This window comes from Elephantulus edwardii, unplaced genomic scaffold, assembly GCF_000299155.1.
Source record: "Elephantulus edwardii isolate Elephantulus edwardi_28Jun2011 unplaced genomic scaffold, EleEdw1.0 scaffold00052, whole genome shotgun sequence".
Taxonomy (NCBI): Eukaryota; Metazoa; Chordata; class Mammalia; order Macroscelidea; family Macroscelididae; genus Elephantulus; species Elephantulus edwardii.
Genome location: NW_006399802.1, coordinates 837,634 through 856,280, shown reverse-complemented (window position 1 = coordinate 856,280; position 18,647 = coordinate 837,634). Strand labels below are relative to the sequence as shown.

At 40.6% G+C, this 18,647-nt stretch overlaps 1 protein-coding gene across 1 annotated transcript in view; it reads right to left on the bottom strand.

Moving 5' to 3' along the window:
- Positions 1-4,418: 4,418 nt before the first annotated feature.
- Positions 4,419-18,647, bottom strand: part of RECK (reversion-inducing-cysteine-rich protein with kazal motifs) — a 69,537-nt gene continuing 55,308 nt past the window's right edge. Inside the window, exons 15-21 of the mRNA XM_006886832.1 lie at positions 17,242-17,364; positions 13,109-13,280; positions 10,608-10,800; positions 9,204-9,414; positions 8,025-8,098; positions 6,939-7,094; positions 4,419-5,952 (exon numbers count right to left, since the gene is read on the bottom strand). Coding sequence (XP_006886894.1) covers positions 5,731-5,952; positions 6,939-7,094; positions 8,025-8,098; positions 9,204-9,414; positions 10,608-10,800; positions 13,109-13,280; positions 17,242-17,364 — 1,151 coding nt within the window. The 3' untranslated portion in view covers positions 4,419-5,730. The remainder of the gene's footprint in view (positions 5,953-6,938; positions 7,095-8,024; positions 8,099-9,203; positions 9,415-10,607; positions 10,801-13,108; positions 13,281-17,241; positions 17,365-18,647) is intronic.

Below are 18,647 nucleotides of genomic sequence, written 5' to 3'. Positions count from 1 at the left end.
GGGGTGGATTGATTCAGTGACTGGGGTAATCGGGACGGGTGTGTCAGAGGCAGTGCAATTGGCACAGGATAGAGCAGGGTTTAGGGCTGTTGTACATAGGGTTGCTACGAGTCGCAAGCAACTCAACGGCACATAACAACAACACCACCAACTTGAAACTATGTGTTCTGTTGTTATTGGTTGAAATGTCTTATAAACAAATGCCCTTTATAAAAAGTTGACTGATAGTTGCTCAAGTCTTCTATATTTTTATTGATTTTTCTGTTTCTCTCCTATTGAATCTTTAACTGTAGTTGTCCATTTAATTGTTTCTGCTTTAAGTCTCATCAGTTTGCTTCATGTACTTTGAACTTTTTTTTCCAGGTCACAAGCAATTACAGTTCTTGAAAACTGGACTCTTGATCATATTGATATCTTGGACTTTCTTATCAATATTAGCTACAGCTCAATAAAAAAAAAAATCCTCTCAACTGCACCAACTAGCAACATCATAATAAATGAAGAAAAGATTGAACTTGCTTGGGATCATACTCAATTCTTGTGTAATCTGCTTCCGTGTGATCATCCACCTCTGAAAACTCGCTGGAGGGTCAGCTATGGGCCAGTTCCAACTTGATAGTACGTAGCAATAACAACAACAACAACAACATAGAAACAGTAGTCAAGAAATCAATGACGTATTGCATTAAGCAAATCTGCTGCAAAAGATCTTTTTTAGGACATTCGGATGGCCAAAAAACACAAGAAGAAATGTTCAAAATCACTGGCAACCAGAGAGATCTACAAATGAAAATGATACATCTTACCCCAGCAGTAGTAGCAAAGTTTAACAGGATATCAAGTAATGAATGTTGGAGAGGATGTGGAGAGATTGGAATTTTCATGCACTGCTGGTGGGACTGAAAATGGTACAATCATTATGGAAGGCAGTTTGGTGTTTCCTCAAAAAAGCTGAACATAGAAATCCCATATGACCTGTCCATTCCACTGTTGGGAATATACTACAAGGAAATCAGTGCTAAGACACAGAGATATGTTCACTTATGTTCACAGCAGCATCGTTTATAACAGCAAGGAAATGGGAACAACAGAAATGACCATCAACAAACAAATGCATAGAAAACTGTGGCATACTGTACAATGTAATACTATGTAGCATTAATGAACAACAAAGTATCCATAAAATTTGACACAACATAGGAGACTCTAGAAAGCATTATGCAGAGCAAAATAAGGATAAATACTGTATAAGACCACTCCTATGAAAATAGGAGTGTAACTGAGAGGTGAGGGAGAGTTTAGAAATGCAATGAGGAGACAACACTACAAGAATCACATCAGGGGGAGCTCTGGTGGCCTAGTGGCAAGAAGCTGCACTGCAATCCCAGAGGCTCATGGTTCAAATCCACCAGATGCTCTGCCGGGAAAGGAGGGACAATCTCCTCCTGTACCAGTCAGATCTGATCTGATGGTACACAGACACACACGTACAAAATAATAATAAAAAAAATTAAAAAAAAAGAATCACATCAAGAGAGGATCAACCAGGGAAGAACAGAGATAAAGATAATATGGCTATTACAATTAGCAAGTAGCAACACAATATACATTAACTGTTTGAAAGGGAAAGGGGGAAAGGGATGTGAAAGAAGGAAGAGGAAATCATTAGGATAGCAGAGATTAGTAGGGGGATGGGATAGGCAAGGTTCAAAGAAGGAGATGGGAGGCAAAAGTAACAATGAATAGCAATTAATTATATAAAATACAATTTATAGAAAGGGTAGAAAAAACAATGTATATGAATAATTATACAAAGGTAAGTGAGGGCATAAATAATTTTTTTTTTTTAAAAAAGGGTATTTTCCCTCAGGAAAAAAAAGTGTTAAGAAGCAAAGATGTTATTTTGAAGACTAAGGTATACCTGATCCAAGTCATATCTTCAATCACCTCACATGCATGTGAAAGCTGGACAATGATTAGGGAGATGGAAGAGTAGTTTTAGCAAAGCATTTGGGTCTTCCAGAAGAATGAACAAATCTATCTTGGAAAAGTGGAGCCAGAATGTTCCTTAGCAGTGAAGATGGTGAGGATGTGAGGGTAACCTGGCTGTAGTATCTGTCACTTCACTGATCACCATGGTTGATTCAGCTCATCTGATAGGTTAGGTTGGTGTCCCCTTCCTCCTTCACTGGTCCATGTGCAACCCTCCCAAAGTTGTGTGCTTGGTTGAAAGGGATAACCTTCCCCACAGGATAACTGTCTTTCGCTCAAGGCTGTACGAGTAGTCATACTCCCCTGCTAGGACAAGAAGTGAGGATGGAGACACTTCATCTCACTTATGCTGAACACTAGGCATGTTATAAGGGACCAGTCACTGGAGAAAGAGATCATACTTGATAGAGGAGCCAATAAAAAGAGGAAGACCTTCAATGTGATGGACTGACACCATTGATGGAGCCGTAGGCTTACACAGGAATGACTGCAAGGATGCTGTAGGTCTGGGAAGTATAGATACTGAGTTGCTATGCATACAGGGTACCAACTTGATGACAGCTAACATCTGTATGAAAGGATTCCTCCTCTTTTAGTATCTCCTCACATGGTATCTACCTTGAGCTGACTTTGGGCCCATTTTGCTGTCCACTCCCTGGTACTTTACTACAAGGTGGCCTCCCATGTAGCATGCTCCATCCCTGAGCAGCACAAATCCTGTTTGCCTGCCTTAGTGCCAGGAGAGGCCCAGGCTTAAGCCCAGCGTTCTTGAGCTCTGACTCACTCTGTGACTTTGGTCCATTACTTCTGCTATGGCTCTATATCAGAAAGGACGTAGAAAGGACTCCCAGGAAGGACTCTAATGAAGGACTAATAATGACTGTTTCTGATTGCTAAAATGATTGGGTTGTTATTAGGTACCACCAAGCTGACTGGGACTCATGTTATTGTGTACCATCAAGTCTTAGCTGAACTAGAGCTGACCCTGCAGCAGGTTTTCAGAGGCAGTGAAGACAGATCTGTTGTTCTTTTGGCGGTCCATGAAATACCCAATACTCTTCACCAACACTGTAATTCAAAGTAGCTCTTCAGTCAAGGAAGCTTCATCGTCCAACTGTCATGTGCATATGAAGCAACGGAAAAACTATGGCTTGAGCTGGGGACACATTCATCTTAAAATTGACCTCTTCGCTCTTTAGCCCGTAGGTCCTTGGGAGATTTGCTCAGCGCAACGTATCTTTAGATTTCCTGACTGCTGCTACTAATAGTATGGATGGTGGAACCAAGTCAATAAAGCTAACCGACAACTTCAATATTTTTTTCCGTTTATGATAATAGTGCTTGTTGGTCCAATTGTGAGGATTTTTGTATACCTGATATTAGATATAATCCATATTGAAGGCTATAGTCTTTTGATTTTCTTCAGTAAAGGTTTCAAGTCTTTTTCACTTTCTGCAAGCAGTTGTGTCATTTGTATAACACAGACTGTTGATGAGTCTTCCTCCAATCCTGATACCATTCTCTATATAGTCCAGCTTCTTGTATTATTTACTTAGTATAAAGTTTGAATAGGTATGGGAAAAGGATACAATCTTGATGCACACCTTTCCTGTCTTAAGCCATGCTGTATCCCTTTGCTCTGTTTGAACAAATATTTTTTTTTGTCTATATACAGTTTCCCTATGAGAAAATGGAGGTGAAGGGACAGCTGCTGTCTCTGTACATTTTACCCCTGCCCAGTAGGGGCCTAGCATTAAGATGGAAGAGAGGAGATTCACAGCTGACTCACCATAATAATGATGTATGACAGAAGCTTTGATTGTTTTAAGTCTCCGGTATTTGGGAGACTCAGACTAAACTGGGAGTCCCTAGTTAGTGCAAAAGCGTCACATGCTCAACTGCTAAATGAAAGGTTGGAGGTTCAAGCCCACCACTGTTAAGAAAAAGACCTCCAGATCAACTTTGAGAAAATTAGCAACCGGAAATCTTAAGGAACACAGTTCTACTCTGATACGCATGAGTCCTAGGAATAGATTTACTTTAAATAGTTTTAGCTCAAGTTTACTGATATAACTTCATAGGTCTTAGTCATTAAGCTTCATGATGCCCTATTTTAAGGTTCACTTTGTATGGGACATACCCTGAGCTGGACTATCGAGGCCAGGGCAGTTAGGAGATGAGTCTAGTCTGTTGATTGGCATGGAGCTCTGTCCTGATGGCCCAGTGCTGGGATTTTCGAGTGATCCTCAACAACTGTAGCCCTCTGTCTGGTCTGGTCAGCTCTGTTTTAGCTATTTCACTCTCACAGGGCCTTCAGTTTGGGATATTCCATGGCCCTTATTCCCGAGGAAAGGACACAGCTAAACCAAGAGTGACTAATGCTTTAATTTTTAAATGCTTATATTGCTTAGAAGTACAGAGGGATAATCATATAAAATTATTTTTATTAAAATAGAAAAGCTTTCCAGTATATTGCATTGAAGACATTTATACAAAAAATTGCAACAAACATGCTACATCAGCATTGAGATATTTTGGAAGCTTTAAGTGCCCATTTTTCAACATTTTGGTATAATAAGCATATTCATATATATTTCAGAAGGTACATATAATACTGAAAAAATACTTCATGTAAAATCTAAATTCAGGTGCATACAAAAAATAAGTATTACATTGTATAGCTTATTTCAAACTGTGAAACAATCAAAGTACTCGATTTCTTAGACAACATGCAAAACATTTTAATACTTAGATTGACATTTTAAATATAATTATAAACCTTAATTCTTTATAATTCTATATAAAAAAGTCAGAACACTTATCTACATTGTGCATATCACAAAAAGCAAATGTGTCTTCATGAACGGAAAATACTGAGTTAACACACATGATTGTCATTTTACAAATATGGCTATTCACCTTCATAATAAAATAGAAAAGGCATGTATTTATTTACATGAACTACTAATTAGTTCACTTTTTGGGGGGCTTCTTATATAAGTAGCAGCAAATGGTTTAAAGGCTGATGTTTAAACACTCTAAATCAGAATACATAAGAATATATATCTGGTTAATATAAAAATGGCAAAATGCAGGATGTTTTGAGGCAAGGTACTTCTCCCTTTCACAAAAGTCATAGAGGCATCAGTGACAGCGAAGAAGATCACTTACAATAAAGAATTGTGTGTCATGTGATCACCTTGTTTTTGCTTGACACAACTGTTGGGTTTCTGAATCCAATTCCTGTAAATTATTTAAGTCTGACTGATGATCTATAATTTTAAAGATGCTTTATTATCATTTTATACTTAAATATTTTATACTATTACCACTTAGTTCATGGATAGAATAATTATCTGTAAACAAATCCACAGAGAAACCTTAATGCTTAATGAAATGTCTGTGATGTGAAACCGATAGACAGCCAAGTTATCTTTCTAAAAAGAGAACCATCATTAGTATTTACCAGTGACATTAAATCGGTTTTAGAGTGGAGGATCCATCTGATGAATAAGGTGGAATTCACAGAGAATCCATGAGAAAGATACATTAGTCCTTGGGGGAATAACATTTGCAAAAATAAAACTCTATTATTGGTAGATTTAAAAAATACTGTGTGGTGAACAGAGGTGACGTGTGCTTTTACTCGGCCACTACTCAACTCACACCAGCAGTCCTGAATGTCTTTCACAAGTAGAAACATTTGATAAGGGAACATTATGCACCTTTTGTGGGCATTCAGTGATGTGCCCAGAACAAGTGCAAGGCAAGGATCAGGCTGAAGAGGAAGAGGCAAGCGTGACGTGGAGATCTGGCTCTGATGCCAGCTGAGGGCATGCTGCTGGACACCTGTACCTGGGAAATGATAAGGGCGGAGAGAGGGACGTGGGATGTCAGAGTAGGGCTGTCAGAGTTGATAAGAGATTCAATCTTTTCCGCTTCTTTATTGCAGGCCTCAATCTGGAAGGGGAAAATCAGAGTCTCTTAATAAAACCACAGAATGCTTGAAATGGTCATTTCAGATCAGTTCCACACATCAACACAGCAACAGTGTGGCTTCAAAGGGCATATGGCTTCTCTTTGTTCTTTTCTTCTGAGCCAAAGTAAGAGTTTATTATAGTCTTCATTTAGTACATAAATAAAAGCAACATGAAGGAGTTATGCTTGCATTTCCTGGAAGTCCAGCCAAGGAAGAAATGCTTCACAATTCTGGTACTCTAATCAAGCAACCGTTTTCATTTCTCACAAACCTATGAAAATCCTGCTATATGTGGAGAGTAAGTGTATGTGATGAATCACATTTGTAGGGAATATATTTTCAACTATTTATAAAAATGAAGATGCAAACAATGAGACTTAATCAGGTTTATTATGACAGCTGATAAAACACTTGCATTTATGCCCTCACTACTTTGATGCTGAAAGTGAGCCTATGTGAATGAGGTTCACATTCACACTCGTGAGGAGGAAATGTATGTAATTTTCAGATTGTGAGGAAGGAAAGTGAGGGCTGACCAATCTAGTTTGATGGAGTTTTCCTGTATAGTGGAGAGTCGATTTCAGGAGAGCAGAGTCTATTCAGGCTCTGTCTTACCTGACCTGTGTCACCCTGTTTCTGTTTGGGCCTCAGTTGCCTCATCTATACAAGCAGCAGCTCGAATTCAAAGGGTTCTCAGGCCCTTCACAGTATTTAAAACTCTCAGCCTTCTCTAGGCTGCTTTGCATCCCGCTGTCGTGTGTATAATGAGCCGCAGACACTACAGCAAGTAATCACTGTGGAGCTCTGTCCTCCAGACACTGCCCTGCTCTCACCTGCCTGTCTAGCTTCTCAAATGCTTCTGCTTCCTCATCACCTGAGCCAGCGCTATGTGCCGAGACCCAACTCCACCTAATGTCACCAAATTAAAACCTGGAAAGACAGCCTCATGACACATGCTGAACCTCACCTGCAGAGCTTTTGGATAATGATCGACTGGAATGATCAGGATGACAATTTCTGATTCAATGCTGAAGTATCCAAATACATCACACTGTGGGACAGACACGTGCATGCGGATTTTCTCAAGTATTTCCAGAACTGTTATTGGCTTTTTGTTTGTTACCTAGAAAGAGGGGGAAAAGAACACCCTCATCATATCTGAGAAATAGAAAACTTTTTATTACTGCCTAAGCTACTTTGCTTTCGGCTGCCAGTCAAGGAGACTCTTGACCAAGGAAATTCAATTGGGCTATGCTAGGCTGAATTCTAAATTTTCAGTTTGGTTGCTGCATTTCTGTTGTCTTGTTTCCCCAAGAGTGAGCCACAAAAGTAATGTTAAGAAAAAGGGAGAGTGTGAAACACAATGTATACAAATTTTGTAAACAAAGAAACAGACAAAAAAAAATGGGGAAAAACCCCCAAACCCCACAAAACTAAGTTGCACCTGATCCTAGTTTTAGCACTTTCAAGTGCTCCACATGCATGTGAAAGTTTGGTAATAAATAAGCTAGAGAAGAGTAGAATTAATGCCTTTGAGTTGGAGTGTTGATGAATGATACTGAATATTCCATAACTGCTAAAAGAATAAACAAATCTGTCTCAGAAGTGGGGGGAAAAAAAGAAAAAGGGAAAGCTGCCCTGACACAGTGGTGAGCTCTGGACGTTCCCCTCAGGAGGAACAGGGATTCGTGTGGGAAGGTAACCTTGACGCCACTGCAGCGTCTACCAGGTTCTGTCCCCAGTCCCTCACTGCTCCCGATGCCGGTACCAGCAGGGGGCCTTCTGTAGGAAAGGCTTTTATGGGAGAGTGAGGCCAGAAATCACGCAGCTGCAGCCGGAGCATGTCGGAGGGGAACACAGGACAGGGAGGAGACGGACTAGGATCCACGCTCTAGTTCTGCCAATTATAAACTCCATGGCTTTTGGCTAGTTACTTCTTTGAAAATTAAGTTCTTTATCTGTAAATGGGGGCAATTTGTTCTACTCTGAAAAATTATTGATAAGTTTAGGAAAAACATTTGAATAATAATAGCAAGTATATATAACAATTTACCTTGGCAATAGTATCCAGTTTTTCCTTGTCAAATAAAACTCTTAACATCCCAGCACATAATGGGCAACAAGCACCTGTTGAACAGAAATCATTTTATGTACGTTTGGAGTTAGAAACATGAAGAATTCAAAGTAGCTGGTGAGAATGATCAGTGTGACATTTAGTGTGACAGGCATTACAGCTGTCCTTGATGACTACACTTGTAGGCATGTTCCCTGACCAACTTGGGATGTGTATAATGTACACATTTATCCAGATACTTCCTGCATCTCTGCTCTTATCCTTCACTACTTCTTGGAGGAAACAGCTGTAGGGTAAAACAGCACAAAGAGTGCAGGGCTTCTGAAATACATGGGGGCCTTCACACAGAGGGAGGTGGCATTTGATTTAAATGTAACTGGAAACATTTAAAACTGCTAAAAACTCATAGCAAATATGGTAAAATCAAATGTAATGCTATGTCATATTTTAACACACTAGAGATCAGAAACTGGGAGATAAGAAATGTCCTCAGTCAGGCCTCCCTATCTCCTCCATTTCTTTTCATCTTGCTCACTGTCCTTAAGACAGATTTGCACACCAACTTGTCTGATCTGTCTCCTCCCTTAGAACGTGTTCCCCCGAAGGGCAGAGCCTTGGTTTTGCTCACTGCTGTGTCCTCAGTGCCTAGAAGAGTGTCTGTCATGGTGTGGAAACTCAAGAAATATTTGGTGACTTAAAGGACAGAAGAATGAAACTGACTCATAATAAGGATTCTTCTGCCCTCTTAACAGAAGTGTGAGATTATAAAGTAAGTTGTTTAAAACACTATTATTGCTTTCAACAGTCTGTATAAAACAAGACTTTCCTGATTATATGCAACCAAAGTACTGACGTTAGATGCTAAAGTTAATTTAAGACAACAACCGTCCTTTATTGCTCTCAATTTTAAATATGTTCATCAAAATGACTTTATTCACCTGTCAATTACCACCGCATGATTCTTCAGCTTTATAAACATAAGTATTTCAGATCAGAACCCATACTTTAAGTTCTTAAGTATGGCTTTATCCATTTGTTACCTGGTATTAAGATTTTATTTGAAAAAGTCTGACATGTGGTTTTACTTCCATTGGACCAGAGAATGTCCTACAGAGAAGTCACAGCTTTTAAAGGTTGACCCACAGTCTGTCAACCTACCCGGTGGGATGATGGGTTTGCACCCTGTTGCAGAAAGTGGAGGACACTTCACAGCAGCACACTCTGCAATGGAACTGTACTCGGAGAGGACGCCGACCGCCTGGCAGGGGCCGTGGTAATCGATGGCCACTCGGTCTGAGTAGGCAGCACACACACTGCTGTAGGTCTCACCATTGTGTCCACACACCGGCTCTGTGACACTGCAGAAGGGCTGGGGGCAAAAACACACACTGAGCCAGAAAATGACTCAGAGGACAACGTAGGCCTTCATGTTTCCAGGAAGCAAAAGTGACAGAGACATAAATTCTAGGACCCTCTTAATATCTGAAATGGGCTAAACAGGGATGTCCTAAGATGAGCTGAAACAACTCTTTTCTCAGCCTAAGTCTTCAGCTCTTATTTAAGGTAAACTCATATGAGTACAAATTCAGCCTTCTCCAGATTTCTATTAGTATTTTAAATGTGCCTGTTAGAAGAAGGAAACAAAGCTGGTCTTCATGCAGATGCCTTATCCTTTCAAACTGGACACAGGGGAGGAAGACTTGCATATGCAGAGAAAATCCAGGGAAGATCAACAGTAAGACAGATAGACTTCAAATCCATCAGCTCAACTAGGAATATGTCCCAACTGGAAAACTCTAAGACTAGTTATACTAGGAAGAGAGAACGAGGAGGAAGAGGAAACTGAAAATTCAGAGTAGATGGTACAGATGCAACTGGAATAAAGGCTTGAAGAGAAAACAAGTGGAGAGACAAGTTGAAGGGTTTTTATAACCATGAAAACCAAGGAATGAGAAGCAATTCATGTTGGCTGTTAGCTGGTTGTGGACAGGGGATTCTGAGCCAAACACGGAGTCCCTCAGAAAGCATACACCAGTGGTGCCAGTGGGAAGGCCTCACTCGGATTTGTGGCTATTTATTTACTGAATCATGAATTCAGATTGCTAAATCTCAAAAGATCAAGAACTCAGCTGGTATAAAAAGACATTAAGTTTTAGAGAAATTTTCAATGCTACAGAAGGTGGGACTGTGGTGAGAAAAGTGGGAAAACACCCTCTTCTTGGTTGTTTGAACTCACATTCTTTCTGACTTGGTTTCTAGTGAGTAACCATTCGAGAGAGAACTGGGGGAAGTGACACAAGCCAGGGGTATGAAATGTTAAACTTTTTTCCTAGCAGTGGCTGTAAGGTACTACTTTGTCCTCCTGCTCAGACATGATACACACAAAAATGCACATATCCCTCCAGAGTTAGGAGAAAAAGACAATCTTGGGAGAGTTCAATTTCTGTGGAGGATTAAGAAGATAAGAGATTTTTCAATAGGTCTTATTGCTGATTACTTTGTAAAAGATCGCAAACAATTGTATGCTTAGTATACTCTGCCTTGGCAGCCAAGCTACTGTACCTGGCACAGGCCTTTGTAAGAGAGGGTTTTTCCTCTTTGGTATAAAGTGCAGAGATTATTGTGCTCCGTATGGTCTGTGTCACAAACAGGATCACGGGCCTGGTCACAGGAGAGCTGTCTTGGCAAACATTCATACTGGCTACATCTAAATTTATCAAAAGTTGTCAGGCAGACTTGTGGTTTTGGTACACATCTGAAAAACATGAATGTAGCAACATGAGCCAACAGACAAAGGGAATGTGGTCAGGCTAACAAAGCACGGTCCAGGCACAAGAGGCCGAGAAGAAGGCAGGAGACAGCCCTTGTCCCCAAAAATCTTACATAAGCAAGAGAGTCAAGCACTCATATAAAACGGATTAACCAAAACCCACGGATGGTGAGATTTCATCTCACATACACACGTGGACATGTTGTCAGCCGGCAACGTTCCTGGAAAAAGACATGCTGGGAAAGGCAGAATGTCTGTGAAAGAGAGAAAGATCCTCAAGAGGAGGGACTGACAGTGATGGGAACAATGGGCTTGGGCATGGCAGGTGCAGGAGAGTACAAGGTTTTGACTTCCTGCTCACAGGGTTGCTATGAGTGGCAGTTGACTTGATAGACCTAACAACAAATCACATCGCCACTGAGTTATTCTCATTCACAGTAACCTTAAAGGACAGAGTAGAAGGGTCCCTCGCTTCTCAAAGATGTAAATTTTTATGGAAGCAGATTCCCGCAACTTTTTCTTGTGGATGGCTAGTGGGTTTGAACTACCAACTTACTGGTTAACAGTTGAGCATTTTAAACACTGTAACACCAGTGTTCTTTATAGACTACGAGGTAGAAAATTACATGTGACTTCAGTCATTCTGAGCAGTGAGCCCAGGAAAGCATTCTGGAGAAGGTACTGTTCTAGCTGGAAGCTGGAGGGGAAGGAGGGCCACACAGGTTTAAGATGCTCTGTGAGCAAAAGTGTGGTGAAGGTGACCTGAGGGCAGGAACAAAGGTTACATGGAGTATATATGGCATGAGAGGAGTCAGGTAGGTGGGCTACATTCTTGCGATGGGGATCCTCTATTTAGTAATGAATAAAGCATTTTTAGGTGCCCAATTTTCTGCTAAGGAGTCCTAACAAGGCAAATGGCTAAGCACTCAGCAGGCTGCTGATTTAAAATCACAGGAGAAAGAGCTGTGCTTCCATAACATAGTACAGCCCAGGAAAACCCATGGAATGGTTTTATTCTGCTCCGTCAGGTCACTAAGAGTTGAAATGATCTCAATAGTACCCAGCAACAATCTTTTTGCTGAAGTTCTGAGTGGTATAAATAGTCAGTGCTCTTGGCTGCTAATCAAAAGATCAGCAGTTTGGGTCTAAACAGATGTATCCTGGAAGAAAAGCCTGGTGATGAATCTACTTCCTAAAAACCAGCCACTGAAAACCCTACTCTGACACACAAGGTTGGTGTGAATAAGGACTTGACACAAATTGTAATTTGCTTGGTTAATCTGAGCCTGTTTTGAGAGAAAGCTTCAATCTACGTCCTGAAAAATTCATAGCTTTCAGTTTTTCATTGCCAAGAATGATGTTGGCTGTGGGTTTTTCTAGAAAGGCTTATTAAATTGAGGAAGTTCCCTTCCTACTCTTAGTTTTTTGAGTGTTCTCTGGAAAAGGTACTGGATTTTGTGTGTTCAATAGGATGATTATGCTCTCCCAGAGAACCAACAGCCAGGTCAAATAATTGTAATTCTCTGGGAATGATTATCAGAAAGCTTGAAAGGCAGAAAGAACACTAGACCTATTGTGCCCCCTGCTGGTGGCTGGTTTTCATGCCTATTGTGGAGGTAGATGTGGGATAGGTGTGCAGAGATAAGATTAGGGCAAATTTTGGTGGCTTCTGGTTGTTGTGTGCCATTGAGTCAGAGCCGACTCACAGTCGACCTTCCAGAGGTTGCAGTAAATCACATGGGAGGAGACTGCGCATCCTCCCATGGAGCAGCTGGTGGATTTGAGCTGTGTGCTTTTGTTATTATAGTGCAGCTTTTAACCACTATGCCACGAGACATTCTCGTGGTGGCTTCTTGTTATTTGTCATAGAGTTGGAGCTGACCCACAGCTGACACTCCAGTGGGTTATCAGAGACAGTAAATCTCATGGGAGGAGACTGTCCATCCTCCTCCAGTAGAATAGCTGGTGAAATTGAACTGTGCCTTTGGGATTGCAGTACAACTTCTCTTTCTGGTGCCTTCCTGGTAGGGAACTGTATGCAGTTTGAATCCATCTCTGTAGGAAAAGATGGAAAATCTCCTCCCACGCAATTCACCACCTCTGAAAAACCACTCACTGGAGGGTCAGCTGTGGGTCATTGTATGTTGTTAGGTACCACTGAGTAGGTCCCAACTCACAGCGACCTATATAAACAAAAGACTTAATTATTTTTGTATGTTATTGCCTAGTGCATAGTAGATGCTTTCTAAGTAAGGGTCTTGAGCTAAAAAAGGTAATGAGGTATCTGACTTACCTTTGGTTTTTGGGGCAAGGATTAGGATTACATGGGTCCTTTGAGATGCAGGATCCAAACTCAAACTGATGGTCCTGGAGCCCCACACATCGTGCAATGCAGGCACTGGGGTAAGTGCGCCCGTTCTGCCCACACACAGGGACGAACTGGTCAGCGCAGTTACAAGGTAGACCTAAGAAGAGGAAAAGGTCTCAACACTATGCTTGTCGGTTTTCCCTTCCCTCATATTACCCCCTAGTGTATTGCAAATGGATGTAAAAATTTTTTTCTTTCAATCTCCAGCAGGGTTTTTAACGGCATCTGAGAAGCCATAATGGCTGCATGATGACTCTCCTTTTTTCTATTCATTAGCAACTAATTAGAAAGTTTCAAGATCTCAATTCAAGGTAGAAAAGTTTGTGAACAGGTGGGTCCCCTCCCTTTTATTTATTATTATTAATTTCAATGAAAATTTACAGAGATTTTGGATTTCCATTCATTCACTGTTGCACTTTTCTCCCCGTCCACCCTTCTTCCCAGTACACTCCCTTCTTGAAAAAGTAAAAGAAATATCCATTCATTGTTTTAGAATCCCTCCCCCCCAGGTCCACTCCACTATGAAGCCTTCTCTGGACTCCCATCATGACAAAAATACCTAATCACATATCCCTTTTAACAGTTTTCTCCCAAATCTGTTTCAATGCAGTATACATTATTTATCCCATCTTTCTTAGTCTCTTGCCAACCCTGATGTCAGTCCTATTTTACAACAGTGGCACCATGCAGTATTTGTCCTTTTGTGACTGAGATACTTCACTCAGCATGATGTCCTCCAGAGTCATCCATTTTGAATATTGCATGAGTTCCTTGTTTTTCAATGCAGCATAGTATTCTATTGTGTGAATATACCACAGCTTCTCTAACCATTTGTTTGTTGATGGGCACTTAGGTTGTTTCCAACTCCTTGCTATTTGGAACAAAGCTGTGATAAACATGGGTGTGCATATATCTGCTTGGTTGGCAGTTATGGTCTCTTTGTAGTATATTCCCAGTAGTGGAATTGTTGGGTCAAATGGTATATTTGCAACTTTTTGAGAAAGCGCCACACCACCTTCCACAGTGGTTGCATCATTTTACACTTCCACCAACAACAATGAAATAGGGTTCCAGTTTCTCCACAACCTCCCCAGCATTTGTTGCTTGCTGTTCTGTTAAATTTTGCTATTCTGACTGGGTTGAGATGATATCTCATAGTTGTTTTGATTGTAAACAGGTTTTAAGTGTAACTTTTAGGTGCCATAAGACAACTATGGCTAATAGCGACCTTACGAAGAAGAGACAGAAATTTTGCCCCATCCTCATGACCTCTGTCATGCTCAAGCCCATTGTTGCAGTAACACTGTCAATCCATCTTGGTAAAGGTCTTTTTTCCAATGACTCTCCACTTTTCCCAGAATGATATCTTTTCCAAGGACTAGTTCCACTACCCAAGAGCACTCTGGTTGAACTTCTAAGACAGAGTAGGCAGTCTACGGAATATTCTTTGCCAGCACCACAATTCAAAGGCATAAATCCTCTCTCTTCCTTATTCATGTCCAACTTTTATATGCCTACAGAGCAACTGAAAATACTATGGATTGGATCAGGCGCACCTTAGTCTTTAAACTGATATTCCTGATGTTTAGTACTTTAAAGAGGTCCTACAGCAGATTTTCCCAATGCAACATGGCTTTTGATTTCTTGACAGCTGCTACCATAGGTCTTGATTGTGGATCCACATAAAGGAAATCTTTGACAACTGCACTGTTCTTGTTGTGTACATCAAGTCAGAACTGATTCACAGCTGACCCACCCACTTTCTCCTGTTGAGCAGCTGGTGGATTAGAACCATGTGCCTTTGGGATTGCAGCACATTTTCTTACCACTAAGCCACCAGAGCTCCCTATCCATAGGTAGGATAGGTAAAGAATGTTTTTGCTAATCTGATAGACAAAATCTATAATTTAGATTTTTTAAAAATTCTGGCCTGGGAAATTTCTGGGCTATGAAAGTGTAATATCAAAACTGAAAACAGACTTTGAAGGCTGTAAACTCTTCATATAGTTCCTTCCACCATAATCTCCTTATTGTTGTTAGGTGTTGTTGAGTTGACTATAATTTGTTGTAGTAGTAGCAGCAGCAGCAGTAGTAGTATAAGAAGAAGAAATAATTGGTTAACCAGGTAAAAAAGTTCCATTCAACTAAAACCATTATAGTCAATTATCTTTTTCTTCTTGACTCACGGAACATTATTCCAGAATAACAGGCGAGAAGGGCCCTAAGAAACCAGTTAGTTCAATGTCTTAAATTCATACAAAAGGAAACTGAGATTAAGAGAAAAACTATGTTGATCTTAGATTTTTTATTTATTGTACTGTACATGTTGTTGTTATGCGCCACATATATTACTATACACAGTTTCAGTTAAACCTACTCTCGAGGAATAGTGCCAGTATCACCTATTTGGATGGAGAGATGATGTAGTGCAGCCCTGAAGTACATCTTTCCTGATTTAAATTATGAAGTGTCCCCTTGCTCTGTTCATATCACAGCTTCTTGGTCTAGGTATAGGTTTTGCATGAACACAATTAATTGTTTAGATTCTCATTCTTCTAAATGTCAGCCATAATTTGATATGATCTTCATAGTCAAATGCCTTTGCACAATTAATAAAACATAAATATTCTCTGCTGATTCTGCTGGTATTCTCTGAATTCAGCCAAGACCTATCTGACATCAGCAATGATGTCCCTGGTGCCACGGCTTCTTCTAAATCCAGTGTGAATTTCTGGCAGTTTTCTGTCAATGCACTATTTGGGAATAGGAACAAAATATGAATCTCTTCTAGTTGGTTCTCCAGGTAGTTATCCTTCAAATTTCTTGGCACAGCTGGGTGAGCACATCTAGGACTGTTTTTGTTTGTTGAAACATGCCAACTTGAACCCTGCTGATTCCTAGGGCCCTATTTTTTTTGCTAATGCCTTCAATGCAACTTGAACTTTTTCCAGTATCACCATTCACTCTTGATCATATGCTACTTCTTGAAATGGCTCTGTAGCCATCAATTCTTTTTTGCTATTGAGACTTGGTGTATTCCTTCTATCTTCTTTTGATGATTTCTAGATCATTCATGATTTTGCCCAAGGCATCATTCAGCATTGTAACCCAAAGCTTGAAATTGTTTTTTAATTCTTTCAGCTTAAAAAATGCCAAGTGAGTTCTTGCCTTTATGTTTTCCAACTTTAGCTCTTTGCACATTCCTTCATAATACCTGTGGCATCGGAATCTGAGGAAGACTCATCAATAACCTGTGTTGTACAAATGACAACCTTGCTTGCAGGAAGTGAAGAGGACTTGCTGCAGAGGATCAAAGACAACAAACACCCTCACCATCAAGTCAATAGGCAATATCATGACAGATGAAGAAAAGACAGAAATTTTCAATGACCAGATCTTGCTTGGATCCACAATAAACATCCTTGGCACTCACTAGCAACCAGGAAATCAAAAGGCATACAACATTGGCAAAGTCTGCTGTCAGGGAGCTCTCCAAAGTGGTGAGAAGCAAAGATGTCAGTTTGATGACCAAGGTGCACCTGATTCAAACATAAGCTTTTCAATTACTTGTTATGCATCTGAAAATTGGATAACCAACAAGGATGCCATTGAGTTGTGGAGGTGGAGGAGAGAGCTGGATATCCTTCAGATTACCAAAAGGACAAACACATATGTCCTGGCCAGGGAACTCCGTGGGGTAAGGATAGTGAAACATCCTTTCAGATACTCTGGGAATTTTGTTAGGAGGGGCCAGTCCTTTGAAAAGGACTCCGTGTTGGAAAGAAGGAGGATCAGTGAAGGAGGGGGATGCTCAATGAGATGGATTCCTTCAGTGACTGTAACAGTGGGCTCGAGTGCGTCAAAGATGGTGAGGATGGGCACATGATAGCACAGGGATCAGACCAATTGTTCATAGCGTCATTGTGAGTTATAATCAACTTGATGGCACTTAATAGCGCTCCCCCAATTAGTCAAAATCAGAAAACTGAGCTTCACAGGAAAAAAAAAACAGGCTCAATGAGGGTCACTGAGGACAGAATCTCGACAATCCAGGTTACCTGTGAAAGTGCGATGGTCATCTTCTGAACTATGCTCGCTGAGGCAGAGGCGGGTAGAACATACCAAATTACCAGCAAAACAAGAACAGACATTGCAGTCAATATTAAAGGATGTTCCATGACCTAAAAGAAATGGAAATAAAATGTTGATCTATATTTAGAAATAACAATTATGTAATAGGTTAAAAAGTTTTAAAAGAAAATTCCTGAAAAATTATTTCTGACTATAAAAGTTCCGGAGACCATTAAATCTTGGTAGAAGTATAATTAGAATGCTCTTTGGAGGTGAGGACAGAGACTTCATCTCACGAATTTTGGGGATGTTATCAGGAGGGACCAGCCCCTGAAGAAACATATCATGCTAGGTAGGTATAGTGGAGGGAAGTAAGAAAGAGAACGACTCTCACTAAGACAGACTGATGTCGCGGCTGCAGTGGTAAGGAACTGCACTGTCAACCCAGATGCACAAGGTTTGAATGCATCAACTGCTCAACAGGATAAGGATGGGCAATCTCCTCCAGTGCAATTTATAGCTTCTGAAAACTCACTAGAGGGTCACCTATGAAATCTCTTCTGACTCACGGTACATAACAATACAAGCTTCTCCAAAGGAGAACAATAAGGCAATCTACTTCTGTAAAGAACCACAGCCTTGGAAACTTTGTGGGCAGTTCTATACTGTCCTACAGGGTCACTATGGGTCAGAATTGACTCGATGGCAGTAAGTATGAATGTATTTTAATGTATTGGTCAAATTATTATTCAAATGTATTATTAAAATTTCTAACGCATTAGTCTCACCAGACTGCACTCTATCCTCTGAGAACATTCTGATCTGCTCCTCTGCCTGGACTGCTCGTTCCCACCTTCCAGAATTTTCTTCACCTCTCCAGTCCTGATGCCACATTTGGGCCAAATACTTTCCTGATGCCCTGACAGGAATGAGTAACTCCAGAAGAACATGCAATCTGTTCCTTCCTGTGGCTCATGTTCTTTTTCATCCTATCATGTGAAGTATGACCACAGTCTGCACTCTCAGTATTGGGTCTATACAATAAATACTAGCATTTTCTTTTGTACACAGTATGCCTTTGTTGTTCTTAGGTGCCACCAAGTATGACTGAGATCCTATGAACAGCAGATTTGAACCCTGCCCTGCTCTGTGGTATTTTCATCATCACTGACACATTTGAGCTCGAAGCTGTAGTCGCTGTGTCAATCCGTCCCATTGAGGGTCTCCCTCACCTTAATTGACCCTCCACCATTCCAAGCATTATATTCCTTGCCAAGGAATAGCATCTCCTAGAAACATGCCAGAAGTATGAGAGATGACGTGTCACCATCTTTGCTTCCAAGGAGCATTCTGGCTGGACTTCTAAGACATATCTGATTGTCCTTTTTGCAGT